The sequence below is a fragment of the Pyricularia grisea genome, assembly GCF_004355905.1.
Source record: "Pyricularia grisea strain NI907 chromosome Unknown Pyricularia_grisea_NI907_Scaffold_4, whole genome shotgun sequence".
In the NCBI taxonomy this organism is placed as follows: domain Eukaryota; kingdom Fungi; phylum Ascomycota; class Sordariomycetes; order Magnaporthales; family Pyriculariaceae; genus Pyricularia; species Pyricularia grisea.
This window is the reverse complement of record NW_022156718.1, coordinates 2691021-2706772: the sequence shown is the minus strand read 5'-3', so window position 1 is coordinate 2706772 and position 15752 is coordinate 2691021. Positions and strand designations below refer to the sequence as shown.

The window sequence follows — 15752 nt, the reverse complement described above, 5'->3', positions numbered from 1 at the left end:
CAGACCAAAGCTCGACCGGAACCAGACTTGAGGGTCGTTGAGGTCACAAATTGTTGGCGTTTTGCTAGTGAATAAAAACTATAAAAATAAATAAAAAAGTAAGCGATTCATGTAAAGCAAAGCGAGGTACACAAATTACCTTGTAAGATAGGTACCTACCTAGGTACGTGGGTAGGTAGGTAGCAAAGTAGGTAGGCAGATACCAAGGTATGAGGTAGTCATATTGCTTACTTTGTAACGGGTATGCATGATTGCTTCTTGGTTCTGTACTTTACCGACGCGATCCCTCCGGAGCTAAGTTTAAGGTGTTGCGTTTGCCCCACCCCCCGCTGGCATTGACAGGCATGCCGCAAAACCCCACCACCAAGGTTGATTGTCGCAGGACAAGCTGATTGATGTACAGTACATTGTGCCCAACGTCCAAAGCGCGACTACCTCCACTCACCTTTGGTACCACCATTTCAGAACTGGCGATTGCATCAAACCACAATCCGCGACCGAGACTCTAGCATCCAGAAGCCAACTGGAAACCTACGCCAAAAAAAAAAGAAAAAGCAACCGACTGCTTTCCAAAGGACATTACATCCCCTCTCTCGTTTGGTAGAGCACAAGTTGCATTATTCAAAGACCGAGGCCCAACCAAGCTCCACCGAGCGGCCAAGTCGTGTCGGTCACCAATATGGGCGTTTCTGTGATTCAGGAGCAACGCGACAGTCGGTCACCCCCGAGAAAAGAGAGAGAGAGCGAGAGAGCGCGCTCCAGAGCCGCATTGAGGTTGTACCGGAGATGGCCTTGCGAAACAAGCAGCTGACCACACTCTTGGAGCTTCAGTTATCGTCGAGACCATAAAGAACATCACCCAAGGAGACGTAAGTTTTCAAATTCCCAGCCAGACACCAGTTTACTTTCGGGTTGTCGCATTGTATACCGCACCCATTGGCTAACCTCACCTCATGCAGTGGAAAGTCCTCGTGATCGATGAGCAATCCAAGAAGATCATTGACAATGTCGTCAAGGAAGATGACATCCTCGACAAGAATATCGCCAGTTCGTTACCGCCCCAATACGATACGCCCTCCCTTTGCGCTGGCTTCTGCCCGTATTCTGCGGCTACGATACTAATGGACGAATCAACTCGCAACCCCCGCCATGTGCAGATATTGAGCGGATAGAGGAGAGGCGCGAGATGAACCCTACCATGGACGCCGTATACATACTTTCCCCACTACCTCACATCGTCGACTGTCTCGTGGCCGATTTCGACCGCCGGAGGTACAGAAAATCCTTTCTGGTGTGGACCGGTGTCCTTGACCCCCAGCTGCGCCGCCGTATCGACTCGTCACCTGCCGCCCGCGACCTCAAGGCCGGCTTCGAAACTCTCGCAATAGACTTTTACCCCCGCGAGTCGCATCTAGTTACTTTTAGGGATCCTTGGAGCTTCCCCATCCTTTACCATCCGGCCTGCAACCACCTCGTGAGGGACCACATGGTACAGTTGGCGCAAAAGGTGCGTTTGCAGATGATTGGATTGCCTTTTGGGACCCTCAAGCCTTGGCGCACACCCCCTCAACTCTATACTGACAGAGAGGGGGCGATGATGACAGATCGTTGGTGTTTGTGTGACCTTGGGCGAGTTTCCCAAGGTTAGATACTATCGTCCTAGGAACCCGACGCACGAGGCGAGCGTTCTCTGTTCCCATTTGGCCCGCTTCGTTCAGGAGGAACTTGAAGAATATGCCCAATGGAATCCCAATTTCCCGCCGACGACGTCGCGGCCTCAGGGAGTTCTCGTTGTTACTGACAGATCTATGGACTTGATGGCCCCTATTGTCCATGAGTTTACCTATCAGGCCATGGCGCACGACTTGCTCAACATTTCAGATGGGGAAAAGGTCACATATCACATGACTATCAACGAAGGCAGCGCGAGCGCGGAAGAGAAAGACATGGAGCTGCACGAAAAGGACAAGGTTTGGATCGACAACCGGCATCGCCACATGAAGGACACGATAGACAAGCTCATGGGGGACTTTCAAAAGTTTTTGGATAAGAACCCGCATTTTCGAGATGAAGGCAACGGCGACGCAACCAATCTCAATGCCATTAAAGACATGTTGGCGGGCCTGCCGCAGTTCCAGGAGATGAAAGAGGCGTACTCGTTGCATCTCACAATGGCACAGGAGTGCATGAATGTGTTCCAAAAGCACAAGCTGCCCGATATTGCATCAGTCGAGCAGACCCTCGCCACAGGCCTCGACGAGGACTTTAAGAAACCCAAGAACATCCTGGACCAGGTGGTGCGCCTGCTGGACGACGAGGCAATCCCCAAGCCCGATAGGTTGCGGCTGATATTGGCCTATCTTATTTACCGAGACGGTGTGATCCCTGAAGACGTCTCTAGGCTGCTTCACCACTCGCAATTGCCACCGCAGGAAAATGAGGTGGTGACCAATCTCGAGCTGCTAGGTGCCAGAACTACGCATGCGCTCAAGGATACGCGGCCGCCCCCACCTGCACTCTTCCCCATCGACGTCAAAACCCTCACCCAGAGCGAGGAGTATGCCCTGTCGCGTTTCGAGCCGGCCGTAAAGCACATGCTGGAGCATATTTGCAAGGGGACATTAGATCAGACCGTCTTCCCGTATGTCAAGCCCCCGTTGGACCCGAACGAGGACATGGTGGCCGGCCAAGGCTCGCTCCGAGCCGCGAAGCCCAGTTGGGCTGGTGCCTCTCGACGGACCACCGAGAACCGACAACGCATCCTCGTCTTTGCGGCGGGCGGTGCGACTTATTCAGAAGCACGTGCATGCTATGAAGTATCGGCAAAGTACTCCAAGGACGTCTTCATGACCACGAGTCACATGGTGAGCCCGAGCTTGTTCATCCGCCAGGTCACAGATCTATCAGCAGACAAACGCCGTCTCGATCTGCCCCAAGAACGGCCACGGCCGAAAGCACCCGCTCACCTCTTTGAGCGCGAGCGGCCAACCCCGCCACCAATGGGGATGGGCGGACCAGGACAGCCCCCTCCAAGGGGAGGAATTCCCGGCATTCCACAGCAGGGCGGCCCCGGAGGTGGCTTGCCGCCGCGCATGGGAGGAGCGCCGCCTCGTCCGCCTCCTCCTGCGGGCGGAATTCCCAGCAGGCCTGGACCTCAACCTCCCACGGCGGCCATGGGCCAGATGAGCATGGGCGGTCAGCCGTCAAGCGCGCAGCAGGACGAGTGGCCCCCGTCTGGGGCGACTAGGCCAAGCCCGAGTCCAAACACGAGTCCTGCCCCTGCCAAGCCAGAGAAGGAAAAGAAGAAGCGTAACATCTTTGGGCTCAAGAAAGACAAAAAGGACAAGTCATGAAATTATACAGCTCAGCTGGTTATTTGTTTTTTCCGGGTGGGTTTTCATGTTTTGGGCTTTTTACTTTCTTTTGTCTTTTCTGTTCTCCAGCTTTGTTCACTTTTTTTTGGCTGCAACTCGCTGGCGGAGAGCAGTATTGCTTGATTAATTGGATAAGCAGCATGAAGCATGGCGTTGTTCTTATTTGAATTCGTTCATCCTTCTTATATTTTTCGATGATCCGGTGTTATCGTATTGCGCCAGAGGGTGTATTGAAGAAAGAAGTGTTTAATCCCTTTTCACAATGCATCCAGTCAATTATTAAGAAAGATGACAGCATGGAGTACCTAGCAAGCTATTGACCGATGTGCATTTTTTTCCCTTTAGACTTGAGTAATTATTCACGTGGGGAGGGAAGCCCATGAGCCAAGGTGGTGGAGGTCTCTCCGTGGTGCGCGTGGCCGCGCATGATATAGAACAACAATTTGCTTTCATTTCGTGCTTTTTGTCTGGTGTTACAGATCAGCCGCCCTAGATACCAGCCTGTGGGCTTTCCTCCCATCACAAAGTACCGAGAAAAAAAAAAAAAAAAAGCACCGGGTTCATAAAACTCAAAAAAAGACAAATCCATTTTTTTTTTGTCGTCCTATAACCCTCCCCCGTTCCAAAGTATCATAAGAGTCGGATACTAAAAGAGGTCATGTCGTAACAAAATGGAAAGCCACGATAAGAAAAAACCCCCCATCCCATAAACAAAACCAAAGTCAAACACCCAACTCTCAGGTAGCCTTCTTGGCGAACTCGACTCTGAGAATGAGATGCTTGAAACCCCAGCCGTCCATCTTGTTGCACGCCTTGACGGCGTCTTCTCTGTCTGCAAAACTGATAAAGGCGAAACCCTTGGCCAGGCCCGTATCCCGGTCCTTAGCCAAGAACACTCTGGTGACGCGACCAAAGCGCTCAAACATATCCCGCAGCTCTTGCTCCTCTGCCATCTCCGAGACCTGTTAAGATTATGGTTGTCAGTATCACGTCGGGAATCGAACCAGGAGGAGGTACGTGTGCCATCTCTGAAAGGTGACAGTGTAAAGCCAGGAAAAGAGGTTACTCACGTTGGTGACACGCAGCGTGGCGAGGTCGTCGCGCTCGCCGTACTTGCCGCCGGCGCCGCCGCCCATCTTCTCGCCCTCCTTGCGGTCTCCACGCAGGGCCGGAGGCACATACGAGCCCTTCTTGGCACCGGCACCACCGGCCGCCCCGGGCGCGGACAGAATGCCACCCTCGTCGTCGCCGCCACCACCGACTCCGCCGGCGGGCGCGGCCTCGCCGATGGGAGCCATGGTGTCCTTGTAGGGACAGCGGGCGGTGAAATGCTCTCCATTGCAGATTCTGCACTTGACCTTCTTGTCCTTGAGCTTGTCCTTCATGGCGTTGGCGTTGGCGTCCTTGCTCTCGTCCTTTTGGTCCTTGCGCCAGTTGGCCGAGGGGCGGAAGATGATGTTCTCGCCGACAGAGGTCGTGTCCGAGGCCGGGCCGGGGCCATCCTTGGCCGACAGGCCAAACTTTTCCCACTTTTTGCGCTCGGCCACGCGAGGGTTCACCACCTCGCGGTGCGTCGTCAACCGCACCCGCCGTGTCGTCTTGACCTTTTGGCCCTGGTCGTTGAAGCGCCAGCTGATGATGGTTTTGGTGCCGTCCTTGTTGACGATGGTCTGGGGGTCGGGCAGACGCTCGGTGGTGCCGTCGTCGATGTCATCGTCGTCGGCCCATGCCTTGACCGGCCTGTTTGGAGGGGGTGGTGTTTTTTGGTTAGCTTTTTCTTTTTTCTTTTTGTCATGAATCATTTGCAGCTTGTTCCTCTCAAAAGTCCGCGCCTGCCTAGCTGTAATTTTTTGTTCATGTATTCCTTTTCGTCGAGCTTGTTTTATTTTGACGAGTAATCCCAGTACTCAGAAGAATGTGGTGTGTGTGGCAAGAGTGAACAGGCACGTACTGGGCGGGCTTCGCAACTGAAGCCATTTTGAGATTGTCTCTGGTTGTTTTTCTTTTCTTCGACGGCGAGAAATGTGGTATCTCAAATTTGTGACGATAGAACGTCAACCTTTTTTTATGAATCTGGGTTCCGTCGGTCTATTGGGTGGCAGCAGATGCGATTTCCCAAAAGCTAGATGCCGTCGTCTGCTTGGTGTGATCGTGGGAGTGGTGGGGTTGATTTTTGCGGTCCCACCAGCAATTATTTTTACTCGGCTGCTTAGTGTGGCGTTGACTAACCACTTTGGCTGTGCAAGTTGTTATAAACTGTGGCGGGCCTATGAGCTTATTTAGGTAAGGTAGCGCTCACAAGGACACCCTCTCACACCTATATGTAGCAGTCAAGACTCATCAATTTGTTGATGCGTTTGCGGCTAAAACAAACTCGTCCTTAACATAGTTGCAGAGACCAATTGCATTACAAGGAATCTATAGTTGCAAAAATAAACAGATCTCATAGTGAAACCGAGGTGGTGGTTTTTTTTTTGTTTGTATTTACGTAGAATCTCGTGTTTTTCTTTCATCACAGCATGCTTCCAACATGTGGCACGTTTACAGGCCTAACCGTCACAACACTGTCACTAAAGATCGAAGGAAAAATTTCATGTAGTCTTTCTTTTTTTATGCGAATGTGTTCCTTGATATCTCCAACCAAAGTACCAAGCATATTACGCACTCATTAGTAGTTTCCCAGTTGAGACCCGCCGTTCCCTTGCTCATCCCCAATATTCCTAGGCCATTAGCTATATCTATGTGCCACGTATGTAGTAATTCCACCCCCGGGAACTTTCATCTCTTGCTGGTGAGCCTTAAAAATACAGGATTCTCCCATAGCTAGTATACAAATGAAAACTGATTGGGTATAGTATTGTAAATGATCATGAATATATATGGCAGTGCCCGAGATGAGAAAGGAAATAAACAAAAGAGACAGGGTATGAGAAGGTAAGCAAATCATTTAGATCATCAGAATATCGTCGAGGCTCAGATTGCAACGGTCTGTGCTCTTCTCCCACGCCCTTTGGTCCCCTGCGATGATGGTATGGGTGGTAGCGCACAGGTTGGAGGCGGAGCTGGCGGAGGCCCGTCAGCGAGATGTTTTATGCTTTGCCGCCTAGAGATTACCGTTGTTTCAGTGTCTGCCCGCAAATTTTGCGCCGACGTCGAGCTCCGCATCGAACGCTGCCGAGTCTGCTTCGGCTGTGATGTGGGCGGCTGGGGGAGTGGGCGTGTTGGAGGCCCCTGCAGCATCGGTGGCGGCGGCTGCGGCGATAGCTCCTGAGAATTATCATTATAGCATACTCGCCCAAAGTTGACTTTTACCGCATCTCCATCGCAACCATTATCAAACATGCTCACCCTTCGGGTACGTACGCTTGATCGGGGTGAACTGCGACGCTGCGGTGTTGGCGAGCCATAAAAAGCGGCCGCAGACGAAGCGGCACGTCCTGAATGACTTTGCGGGTTCATCTCAGACTTTGCAGAGACGCCTGGTGATGCAAAAGACCTTCGTCTGACAAATCCCTGGTCGGGAGTTGTAACTTTCGAGGCATTTTTAATATGAGTCTGTTGTCGACTTTGAGAGTTTGGTGAGTGGCGGGGCATCCTGCTGGGCATGAGCGCGTGTACACTGGCGCGCCTCGCAGCTTCATCCGCAGTCACCTCTTGCGGGGGCAAGGGCGGTTTCGTCGAGGCCTCTTGAGCCCAGATCTGGAATATAGAGCGTGGTTCGGGGCTATCCGCACCTACCCCCCACTGTCTGTTGTCGCCGTTTTTCTTCCTCAGAACCCCTGGTGGCGAAATCGGGGAAGGATGATCGGGAACCATGGATAGTGGCCTGGAGAATCCAAGTGTAGGCGGGGGTCCCCTTTTCGAGGAAGGTCTTGGCGGCGCCGACAGTCCCGTCGCATGTGGTGACAGCTCCAGTGCGGGCTCCGGGGATGAGCCAGGGCTGGAGATCACAGAAAAACGCTTGTTTGCCGAGTGCGGCATGCTGAAGTTCCGTGTGCAATACGTATTTGTAATGTTTTGATGTGTGCCATCTAAATGACACGCTCTGTTGGATCGTGAGGATTGTGCCTGCGGCGCCATCTGAATGTCTGCAAAAGGGTTGGTAGCCTGCATGGACATCCTCCTTTGTAGAATCGCCTGTGCATTCGGCCTCGGCTTGGCTTCCGTAACCAAACCGTCGTTCGAAAACGGGCCGTCCTCGATTTGGCTGGAAAAGCTGGTTCGACTCGGCGAGCACGCGGGCGATGTGCCCTCTGAGGTTACAAAAGTTCGCTGGCTCGAGGAGATGAAGGACAGCCGGTTCGAACCATCCCTTAGGTTCTCCAGCTGCCTCCCATCATGAGAAGTTGTGCTGTTGGTCGTCGACATCTCGTCAAATGACTGATGATCCGTTGCTGTATCCGAGTCGGTCAACAGGGTGGATTGTGCGTCCTGTCCATTAGTGTGCTCATCAATCCCCCAACGGTCCCCATCCAATACTGTCGGTCGTGCGAAACGTTCGGGGTCCCTAAGTACCAGTGTTCGTTGACTGGCCTGCGCCCGGAGTTCGAGTCTTTCGTCGTCGGCTTTTGGCTTTCCTGTCTCGGATAAGCTCTTCTTGCCTCCCAGATGCTCTATCTCGCGACGAAGAATAGCAATCCACTGGTCCATCTCTTCGGCGGACTCAAATACCATGAGGAAGTGTGAAGCCTGTCTCCTTTCGGGACCGCGAAATGGTAGCCGGGACAGTATTGAGGCCCGAGGGTCAGCGGTCGCGGTACCGTCCGAGTCCATAGACGCCGATACTTGAACCACCCAGTGCTTTCCAGGAATAACGTCGCTGGCGAAGGCGACCGAGTCCTTGCCCAGGGGAAGAATCTTCTCAGGAAGCCGGTCGAAGGAGCCCTCGCCAGCATACTGAAGCAAGTAGCCCGATGTGACCAAGATGTAAATCTTGGTCGTCCAATCAGCCTTCAAAAAGTTTCCAGAGCTGGCCCGTCGATGTTTCCTTTTCCCCTTGTCCCGAGTCTTGTCCGGGACGGCCTCGGCCTGATCGGCAGTGCTTCTCCCATTCATGCGAAGGATGGCTTCGGCTGATTGAGTACAAGCCGGAAGCTCAATGTACCGTATGGCCTGGGGGTATCCTTGGAACAACGGTGGTGGGTCCCAGGTTGCCAATGCCCCCCTTGTCGACCGTGCGGGAGGCAAGCTGGGAGGATTCGGCACCGGTATGCTGTTAGTTGTGAATGAAGGGCTCCTACTTGGTTTGGGTGGAGGTGGCCTATGATGACAGGGCGATGCTGAGATCTGTGGTGGGATAGTGGGATCGAGAAGCGCGACCTCGGAGCGAGTAGATTGAAGTGCATAAGGCCAATTGCTAATTTCGGCCAGAGATGCACGCAGCCCACCCCTTGGAGGTAGCTCCAGGTCCCTCACCGAGGATGAGAATGCGGGTTGCGATTGCGGTAGCTGCTGCGGTTGAGGCATGGGTAAATCAACGGTGCTCTTCTGGCGGCTAAATAGGCCGAGGAGCTTGGAATCCCGACGACGGGGTCTTTCCGCATTAGGCCGGAGGGGAGTGCGGTTCTCGTCACCAAGAGCCATTTTCTCCATGTCCGGCGGTCGAAGTCGTCGATTTTGCAGTTGACTGCTATGGAGTTGATCCAGATGGGCGAAGGGGGCTTGCGAGGCGTTGGGGTGGTCCATTTTTTGGTTCTCTGAGCAGAGAGCTCTTTCTTCTGAATCGGAATCGTATTAATGCGAAGAGAGCCTCCCGGAGCCCGAAATGCAGCCGTCGCACGAGCACCCCGGTCAGTCCAATGACGGCACCGACAAGGCAGCAAGAGCGGGCAGCGACGTCAAGAAAGTCGTATTTTAGCGACGACGATTGTTATACATTGCTGCGAATCGTTTGGCAGATGGAATGCGGCACGTGGCGATGGTACCACTGCAGAAGATAGCAGCAACCCAGAAAGGACGGCGAGTTGTCCAGGTCGAAGGATTGGCGGGTGCGATTGTCTCTCTCTCTCTCTTTTTTTTCTTCTCCCTGTTTCCTCTTCCTCCCTCTATCCCTTTTCTCTTTCTCTGCTCCTTGCTCCCTCGCTTCGTTTCGTTTGTTGTTTTTCTTTTGTTTTCCTCGGTGGTTTTTCATGAATTAAAAGGAATTGGGATGCAGGGTGTGTGTTAGACGTGTTTCGAATGTCTGCACAACAGAAACAACGGAGCCTCAAGGTCGGCAGATAGGATCTTGGTGTGAAGCCCCTGTTTCGTTTGAAGAATAGCCCAGGAAATACCTTTCAAACCCAGGTAGCGCTCGTAGGTGACGACTAGTTCTAGATTCAGACACGGTGGAACAGGTATGGGAAAGAAAGGGAGGCAACAGTGGTATGGCGCGTGGGGGATACGGCAAAGGGGCGTCGGGTAATATACCCAGCTGGCTCCGGAAATATAACAAGCATCAAGGGATCAAAAGAGGAAAAGGCAGAAGTCGTAAGCAACCTAATGAAAAGCAAGCCGAGCTGCATGCGAATTGATATTTAGTCTGTTGTGTCCGCCCGGGCGCGCGTCTTGTATTGTTGTACAGTAAGTACACTCACTCAAAACAAACTACCGGCAAGTGCCATACAATTTACCTTGCTTACCTTGCTTGTAACTACCTACTGTACAGAACATAGAAATCAAAAATATTGACGGCACGGGATGGGGACTAGCAGGAGCGACAAGAAACAGCGGTAGGGCCTTCCCTCCCTTGCCGTCCTTGTTGTTTTGGTGCGTTGCATGGCCGCACAGTCGAGGGGACCCCCCCCCTCTCGCCAAAAAAAAAAAAAAAAGTTCCAAGTTAACTTCGACCACTTCTCCCGCTCTGTCCTTCACTCCAGTGACTCCACTCAACCTCGATTCGGGAAACTGCACGATTGGGCCCCACCGAGCTACAGGCCCAAAACAGACATAGCGGTCCGCCCGGACAAGGGTGTCCCGAAAAAAGACCCCACGAGTCCTTGTCGCACAATTGAAAGAGAAAGGCAGGGCGGCTACTAGCTGTTCACGTCAAGGGCCAGGACAGCAAGAAAACTTACTTTCCCCCTTCTTTCCGGTGGGGGCTACAATTGAATGCATTTGTACGGTATTTGTTTTCCTCTTGTCATGCCAACCGAGTCGGGTGAAGGAAGCTGAGCTTCCGGTTTTCAATGACAGCAAGTAGCAGACCAGCTCAAATCAAATACCTACCTAGGTACAGGTAGGTAGGTATGCGAAGCCATCCTGTACGGATATGTTAAATCACGATGAGCTCTAGTACCAGTGGACCGCTGGCGTGAGTGATGACAAGGGGGCTCGGTTCCCGATTTCGGTGCAATCCACACATCCCAAGCACATGCATGTCCACTTTAATGTACGAAGTATTAAGTTGCGACCCCGGCGATGTTGAATTTTACGCGCCCAAATAAGGCTCACCTTGCGGTATGAAGATCTTGTACCGCGATTTTCATCATGTGTCATTTGGTTCCTTTATTACTGAGATCTATCAACGTTTCTTTACTTTTGTTTTCATCTTGTAAGCCCATTGGATGAATTCTTACTCGGCTGTCACGGTAACAAGAGATGGGGGCGCTGCTGACTACATATAGCTGAGGTCGCATGCAGAACCATTTAATTACCTACTTTGCACAATTTATTCAGGTGAAGCTATGAAGTACTTTGAATGAACGAACGGGACCAACCTCGTCGGGTGTCTAGTGAGCAAACAACCAGGGGCCTCAGACTCGATCGACCCATGATGGCAAGCCCCAATATTAACTGGGGTATCCTAACCTTGCGGGGAGAATCCAGAGTGATTAAGCGATTAAGCGGGTTCAACTTGCTGTTGATATTGGAAAAAAATAAAATAAATAAATAAAAACACACCATCCACCGGGAACCTTCGCCACCAACCAACAGACGCATTCATCATCCTGGGCACCCTGGCAAGGCCGGGGAGTTACCCGCCGCTCGAGCACAATGTGAATGCACATCAAATCAAGTCACTTTGTGGAGGGGGTGTGACGTGGTTAAAATTTTCTGTACTATTTGGGATATCCGTACGTATTATTGCGTTATAGCTTACAAAAAAGTATTATAGGTGTACTGTGATGAGTTACGAAGTACGAAGTACCAACAAAAGAAAACGAAAACACCCATGACCCTTGGGGGTTACTTGGTTCGTTCAATAAATCGGTTGGATGCGCCCACCCAACGGTGGAAAAAATTTTCATGTACTCCATCGGCGAATATCAAACGATGTAGCTATGACGGGGACGACTCTGTGTGCCTGGCCTGGTTTGTTGACCGATAGTGAAAGGTTCGTTTGGTATCGTACCATTCGATCTTACAGTTAAGTGGCAGACGGACCCCAAGGGACTTGACCCGACACCCTTTTAAGCGTAGAAATGACAAAGTAGATACTTGACGAAGAGAAAGACAAGTCTTTAACAGAGACGACTTGTGGGCACGGACATCGCCATGCTCTGTTGGGGGGGGGGGGGGGGGGGGGGGGGGTTTGTTTGGCTTTTTTTTCTTCTCGTGATTTCAACCGGTCAAGAGCATGGCCTGAGCACGAACGATGTCACTGTCCGAATTTCGACTGCCGCAAGTGGCAGGCATGGCGCCATGGTAAAGTAAAATAGAGTACAGAAAAGTACTACCATAGACAGTGTCTAAATGGATAGTTACGACAGGCACGAGATCTCATCCACACCTTAGATGAGGCTAGCTCTTTGCTTTTGATGCCGGGCGTTTTACGTGGTCTTCCGAGCGACTTGCACGGTGATTCTTACAAATATGAATTGAATGGAAACCCTCCATATACCACATTGTATAGGTAAGATATAGAGTAGAGCCGAAGTTTGGTCCAATGGGATAATTTGGGTCGATATTAGCCCAACAGGGCGGCAAGTTCCAATGCAGTACCTTATTATTAGACACTATTCCACTTCCTTCCGTTCCATGGGTGCAACGTACTGTGGTGAGACCTGTCAATATTGGAGCAAGCGGAATTTTCAATCAAACCTTTAGGATCGTCATCCTACAGGGCCGTACGCGCCTCTGGTAAGGAGGACCTTGTCAACGCTGCCCCAACGTATTGGAATACCCCACAGTGGATTGTCATCGCTTGCACATCGTACCATAGTACTGTACAGTACTGTACAGTGCAATTAGGGGAACCAATGTACCACGTAGGTTTGACGCCTTGACACATAACGTCTGTAGTAAGGTCGGGTAGTAAATGTTTTCAAGGCACTTTAATGAAATAAATCTCAATGTTTACCTGGTAAACGGTCTTTTCATCTCGACCAACCAGCATATGCCGCCGAAACCCTGCATTTCCAGGTTTCCTGCAAAGACGAAGTAGCATCTTGGATAACTCATACTTGCATGCTTGGTTCCTGCAGTAGACGCTCGGGCTAGCTTCTTCACCCAGGTAGGGATGTATTTGGTGTCGTAGCACAGGTTCCTGCAGTAGCTTCGGAATGCACACCAAACCTTATCATTCGCCAGCGATGACCAAGGAAATGCACAACTTTCTATTTCTAGGGTCAACACGAGCAATCCCCCTCGGAACGGATTGCTCACCTTTTCCCGGCAAAGACTAGACCTGTATTGGGCTGGCGTTCTAGATAATTTAGCCCAGGGCAGAAGAGACAATGGCCGTTTGACGATATGCAGAATAAAACTAAAGTGACTGCCACACGAGCTGTTAAATTAGACGTAGAACTGTCTCTAGTTTTGGGCTAGAAGCACATGTCCGGGAATGGCATATGGCTCTTGAAAACTATCTAGACTAGAATAAATTGAGCTTCTAGAGTTCGCGTGTGGTTTGTCAAAAGTACAGAAGTACAGCACAGTAATGCTGCTGATGCAGTGCAGGGTATGCAAGATAGCTTGGCAAAGCCGAGCGCAGGTCTGGGGCTCTCACTGCTCCTTGTGATGCTATCTTGTTCTTCATCTTCTTTTGTCTCTCTACAGAACAAGCCGAGTAAATATAGCTTAGACATGGCTCCAAGTGTTCACGTCTGCTGTTCTGTCTCGCCGAAGAACCGGATTGCCTCACTTATGCGTTGGTGTTTCACTTCGCTTCCGTCACATATTCAAGCTTATTATTCCTCGAGACAAGTTCAAGACCGCCCTTAGTGGCTAAGATAAGGTAGCCACCTACATAGTTCAGAGAAGGTAATATTTAATTATATACATCTGCATGGAATACTGAAGTGGTTGGTACATGATACCACAATCCTCTACTCTGTCTGTTTTCAGCCCTGCAATCTACCAACTTGTCCTCATGACACGTCTCGGGCCAGGTGAACGTTTTCGGAGGCGGCGGTTCGTTTTCAGCTTGGTTTGGTCAGCTGGACGTCACCCTCTGCCCATCATGTCATTTCACGCATATCGACGGCATGATAAAAAGTCATCAGCCAGAATTTGGGCCCGAGGGAAACTGTTGTCAGCCCACGAAATGGATCTTGGTTTAGACAGAGCCCCACTGTCAGGTGGAGACCTCACGTTACCACGTACCTGTTGTAATGCCATTGAATGGCATGGATAGCTCCTGGACCCCGCGGCATGCACCTACGTAACCGCTGCAACTCCTACAGGCAATAGCTACCTACCTTACCTACCTACCTACCTTGCCTAGGTAGCTAACCTTACCTCCATCCAGTACCTACCTACCTTACCCAGATAGGCACAATTAGTTTGAAGTGGTGAGCTAAGCTACCTCATCAACCACCTTTAAACTCGTCAGATCAGGCCTTTGATCCCATCGAAATCATCCAAACAAAATATGTGAAGCTTGGTCAAGTTGACCGTTCACATTGCAAGACTGCACACGACTCAAACTGGCAACCAAACTTTCAGCGATAATTCGAACTGCTCACGTCAACCTACCTACAGATTTACCAACCTACCTAATCGCAAGTAACTACCTAGTTTACTTACCTACCCTGGCTACCCAAGGTACCTAGCTGCGCCCCTGAGTACGCAACCTGAGAAAGCCGACATGGCGACCAACAACGGCTCTGCCGAGGAGCGCAATACACCTTCTCCATCTTCCCGTCCGGGTAATTCGCTCCAGGCAGCTGCCACAATGAACGCCGGGCTCCAGCATGAGAATTCCAGAGGTATGTTCGCCACAGCTCGCTCCGAGTGTGCAATCTAAGCAAGGTTCGTCTGAACTGACCTGTCATCACCCATCAATCTTGGCCAGGGTCATCAACTGGTTCCCTTTCGAGGAACAGTCTTCATTCGCCACATGGTCGGCGTCGACGCTCATCCATTCTCATGAACTTGCAACTGAACGACCCCGGCCTGCCCGCGCCCGGTGAGATGGTGGCGGATCAGAACGGATCCAGCCATCACATGCCTCCGTCCCCACGATCGCCAATCATGATTGGCCGGGATCCTTTGAACCGTCACGGTCGACAGCCGAGCTTGGGCGAGATACATCAGGAGTTTGAGGCCGAGACCGAGGCTCATGTGGTATGTGAATTTCTTCAAGAGCCGACTTCTACCTGTTTGCATTTACGGGGAGCATGGTTGAAGCTAAGGCTTGTTGGAATAGAACCGTCTTCTACAAGTTATCCGCGATCAGCAAATTCAGCTTCAGCAAGCACAGGCCCAGGGGCATCTACCGCATGTGGCAGCTGGCGATGATATCGCCGTCCAATCTGGACCTCCATCCTCTTCGTTGCCGTCAGCCGCACCAGCCTCAAGCATGCTTCCGCGCTCACCCGTACAGGCTCAGCATCGCGGTTCCTTTGATTTTGTGCGCGGCGACATGGCGCAGAGGACCCCAAGCTATACTGCTTCCCCCCGGCTCCGCTCCACCTCCATCAGTGGCGACAGCGAGCACATGGCCCTAGGTGGACGTGACGAGAGTGCCTTCTATCAGGCCGAGACTCAGATGCTCACCAGAGAGAACCAGATGTTACGTCATCGAATTCGTGATCTTGGTATGAGCTTTTTTGTCTGCGCGGCGCTTTTAGTATAACGCCCAAGGATCATTTCTAATCTGAAATTTTGTGCATGTAGAGCGACAACTCAGCGAGCTGGGCAGCAGCCCCGGTGCCGGTGCCGTACCGCATGAGCCATTCCAGCATTCTCACCTCACCCAATCCACCTCGGCGGCTGAGGAGGACTCTACGACCGCCAGAGAATCCCATGCTGGAGCGGCTGCGGCCTCACCTCCGGTAGCTGATGGCATTGGCAAGTGAATGGCTTGAGGCACTCAACATAAAGCTCTCTTTCAGACCCTGCCGTACGCATCCCTTGATTCAGGATTTCTTACGACATTTCTGATAGATTTTGCTCCGCGTTTCGCGTCTCATGGGCACCTTTTACGAAGCTACGACCTCTGGGTAGGGGGGGGGG

The 15752-nt window shown here is 51.6% G+C and overlaps 4 protein-coding genes across 4 annotated transcripts; 2 read left to right on the top strand and 2 right to left on the bottom strand.

Moving 5' to 3' along the window:
• Positions 1-467: 467 nt before the first annotated feature.
• PgNI_07511 (uncharacterized protein) lies at positions 468-3613 on the top strand. The gene is made up of 5 exons (XM_031127521.1): positions 468-713; positions 832-869; positions 960-1047; positions 1158-1507; positions 1605-3613. The coding sequence occupies exons 1-5, from the start codon at positions 680-682 to the stop codon at positions 3351-3353; spliced, it is 2259 nt and encodes a 752-aa protein (XP_030981202.1). The 5' UTR covers positions 468-679; the 3' UTR covers positions 3354-3613.
• A 211-nt stretch (positions 3614-3824) lies between these two features.
• PgNI_07510 (uncharacterized protein) lies at positions 3825-5509 on the bottom strand. Its single transcript, XM_031127520.1, has 3 exons — positions 5326-5509; positions 4445-5114; positions 3825-4336 (listed from the first exon to the last, which is right to left on the bottom strand). Exons 1-3 carry the CDS (start codon positions 5349-5351, stop codon positions 4112-4114), a joined length of 921 nt encoding a protein of 306 aa, XP_030981201.1. The 5' UTR covers positions 5352-5509; the 3' UTR covers positions 3825-4111.
• A 986-nt stretch (positions 5510-6495) lies between these two features.
• Positions 6496-9059, bottom strand: PgNI_07509 (uncharacterized protein; the record flags this gene model as incomplete). The annotated part of the gene is made up of 2 exons (XM_031127519.1): positions 6496-6641; positions 6734-9059. 2 exons carry the CDS (start codon positions 9057-9059, stop codon positions 6496-6498), a joined length of 2472 nt encoding a protein of 823 aa, XP_030980822.1.
• Positions 9060-14041: 4982 nt separating this feature from the next.
• Positions 14042-15738, top strand: PgNI_07508 (uncharacterized protein). The gene is made up of 4 exons (XM_031127518.1): positions 14042-14503; positions 14590-14861; positions 14944-15334; positions 15414-15738. Exons 1-4 carry the CDS (start codon positions 14383-14385, stop codon positions 15593-15595), a joined length of 966 nt encoding a protein of 321 aa, XP_030980530.1. The 5' UTR covers positions 14042-14382; the 3' UTR covers positions 15596-15738.
• Positions 15739-15752: the final 14 nt, after the last annotated feature.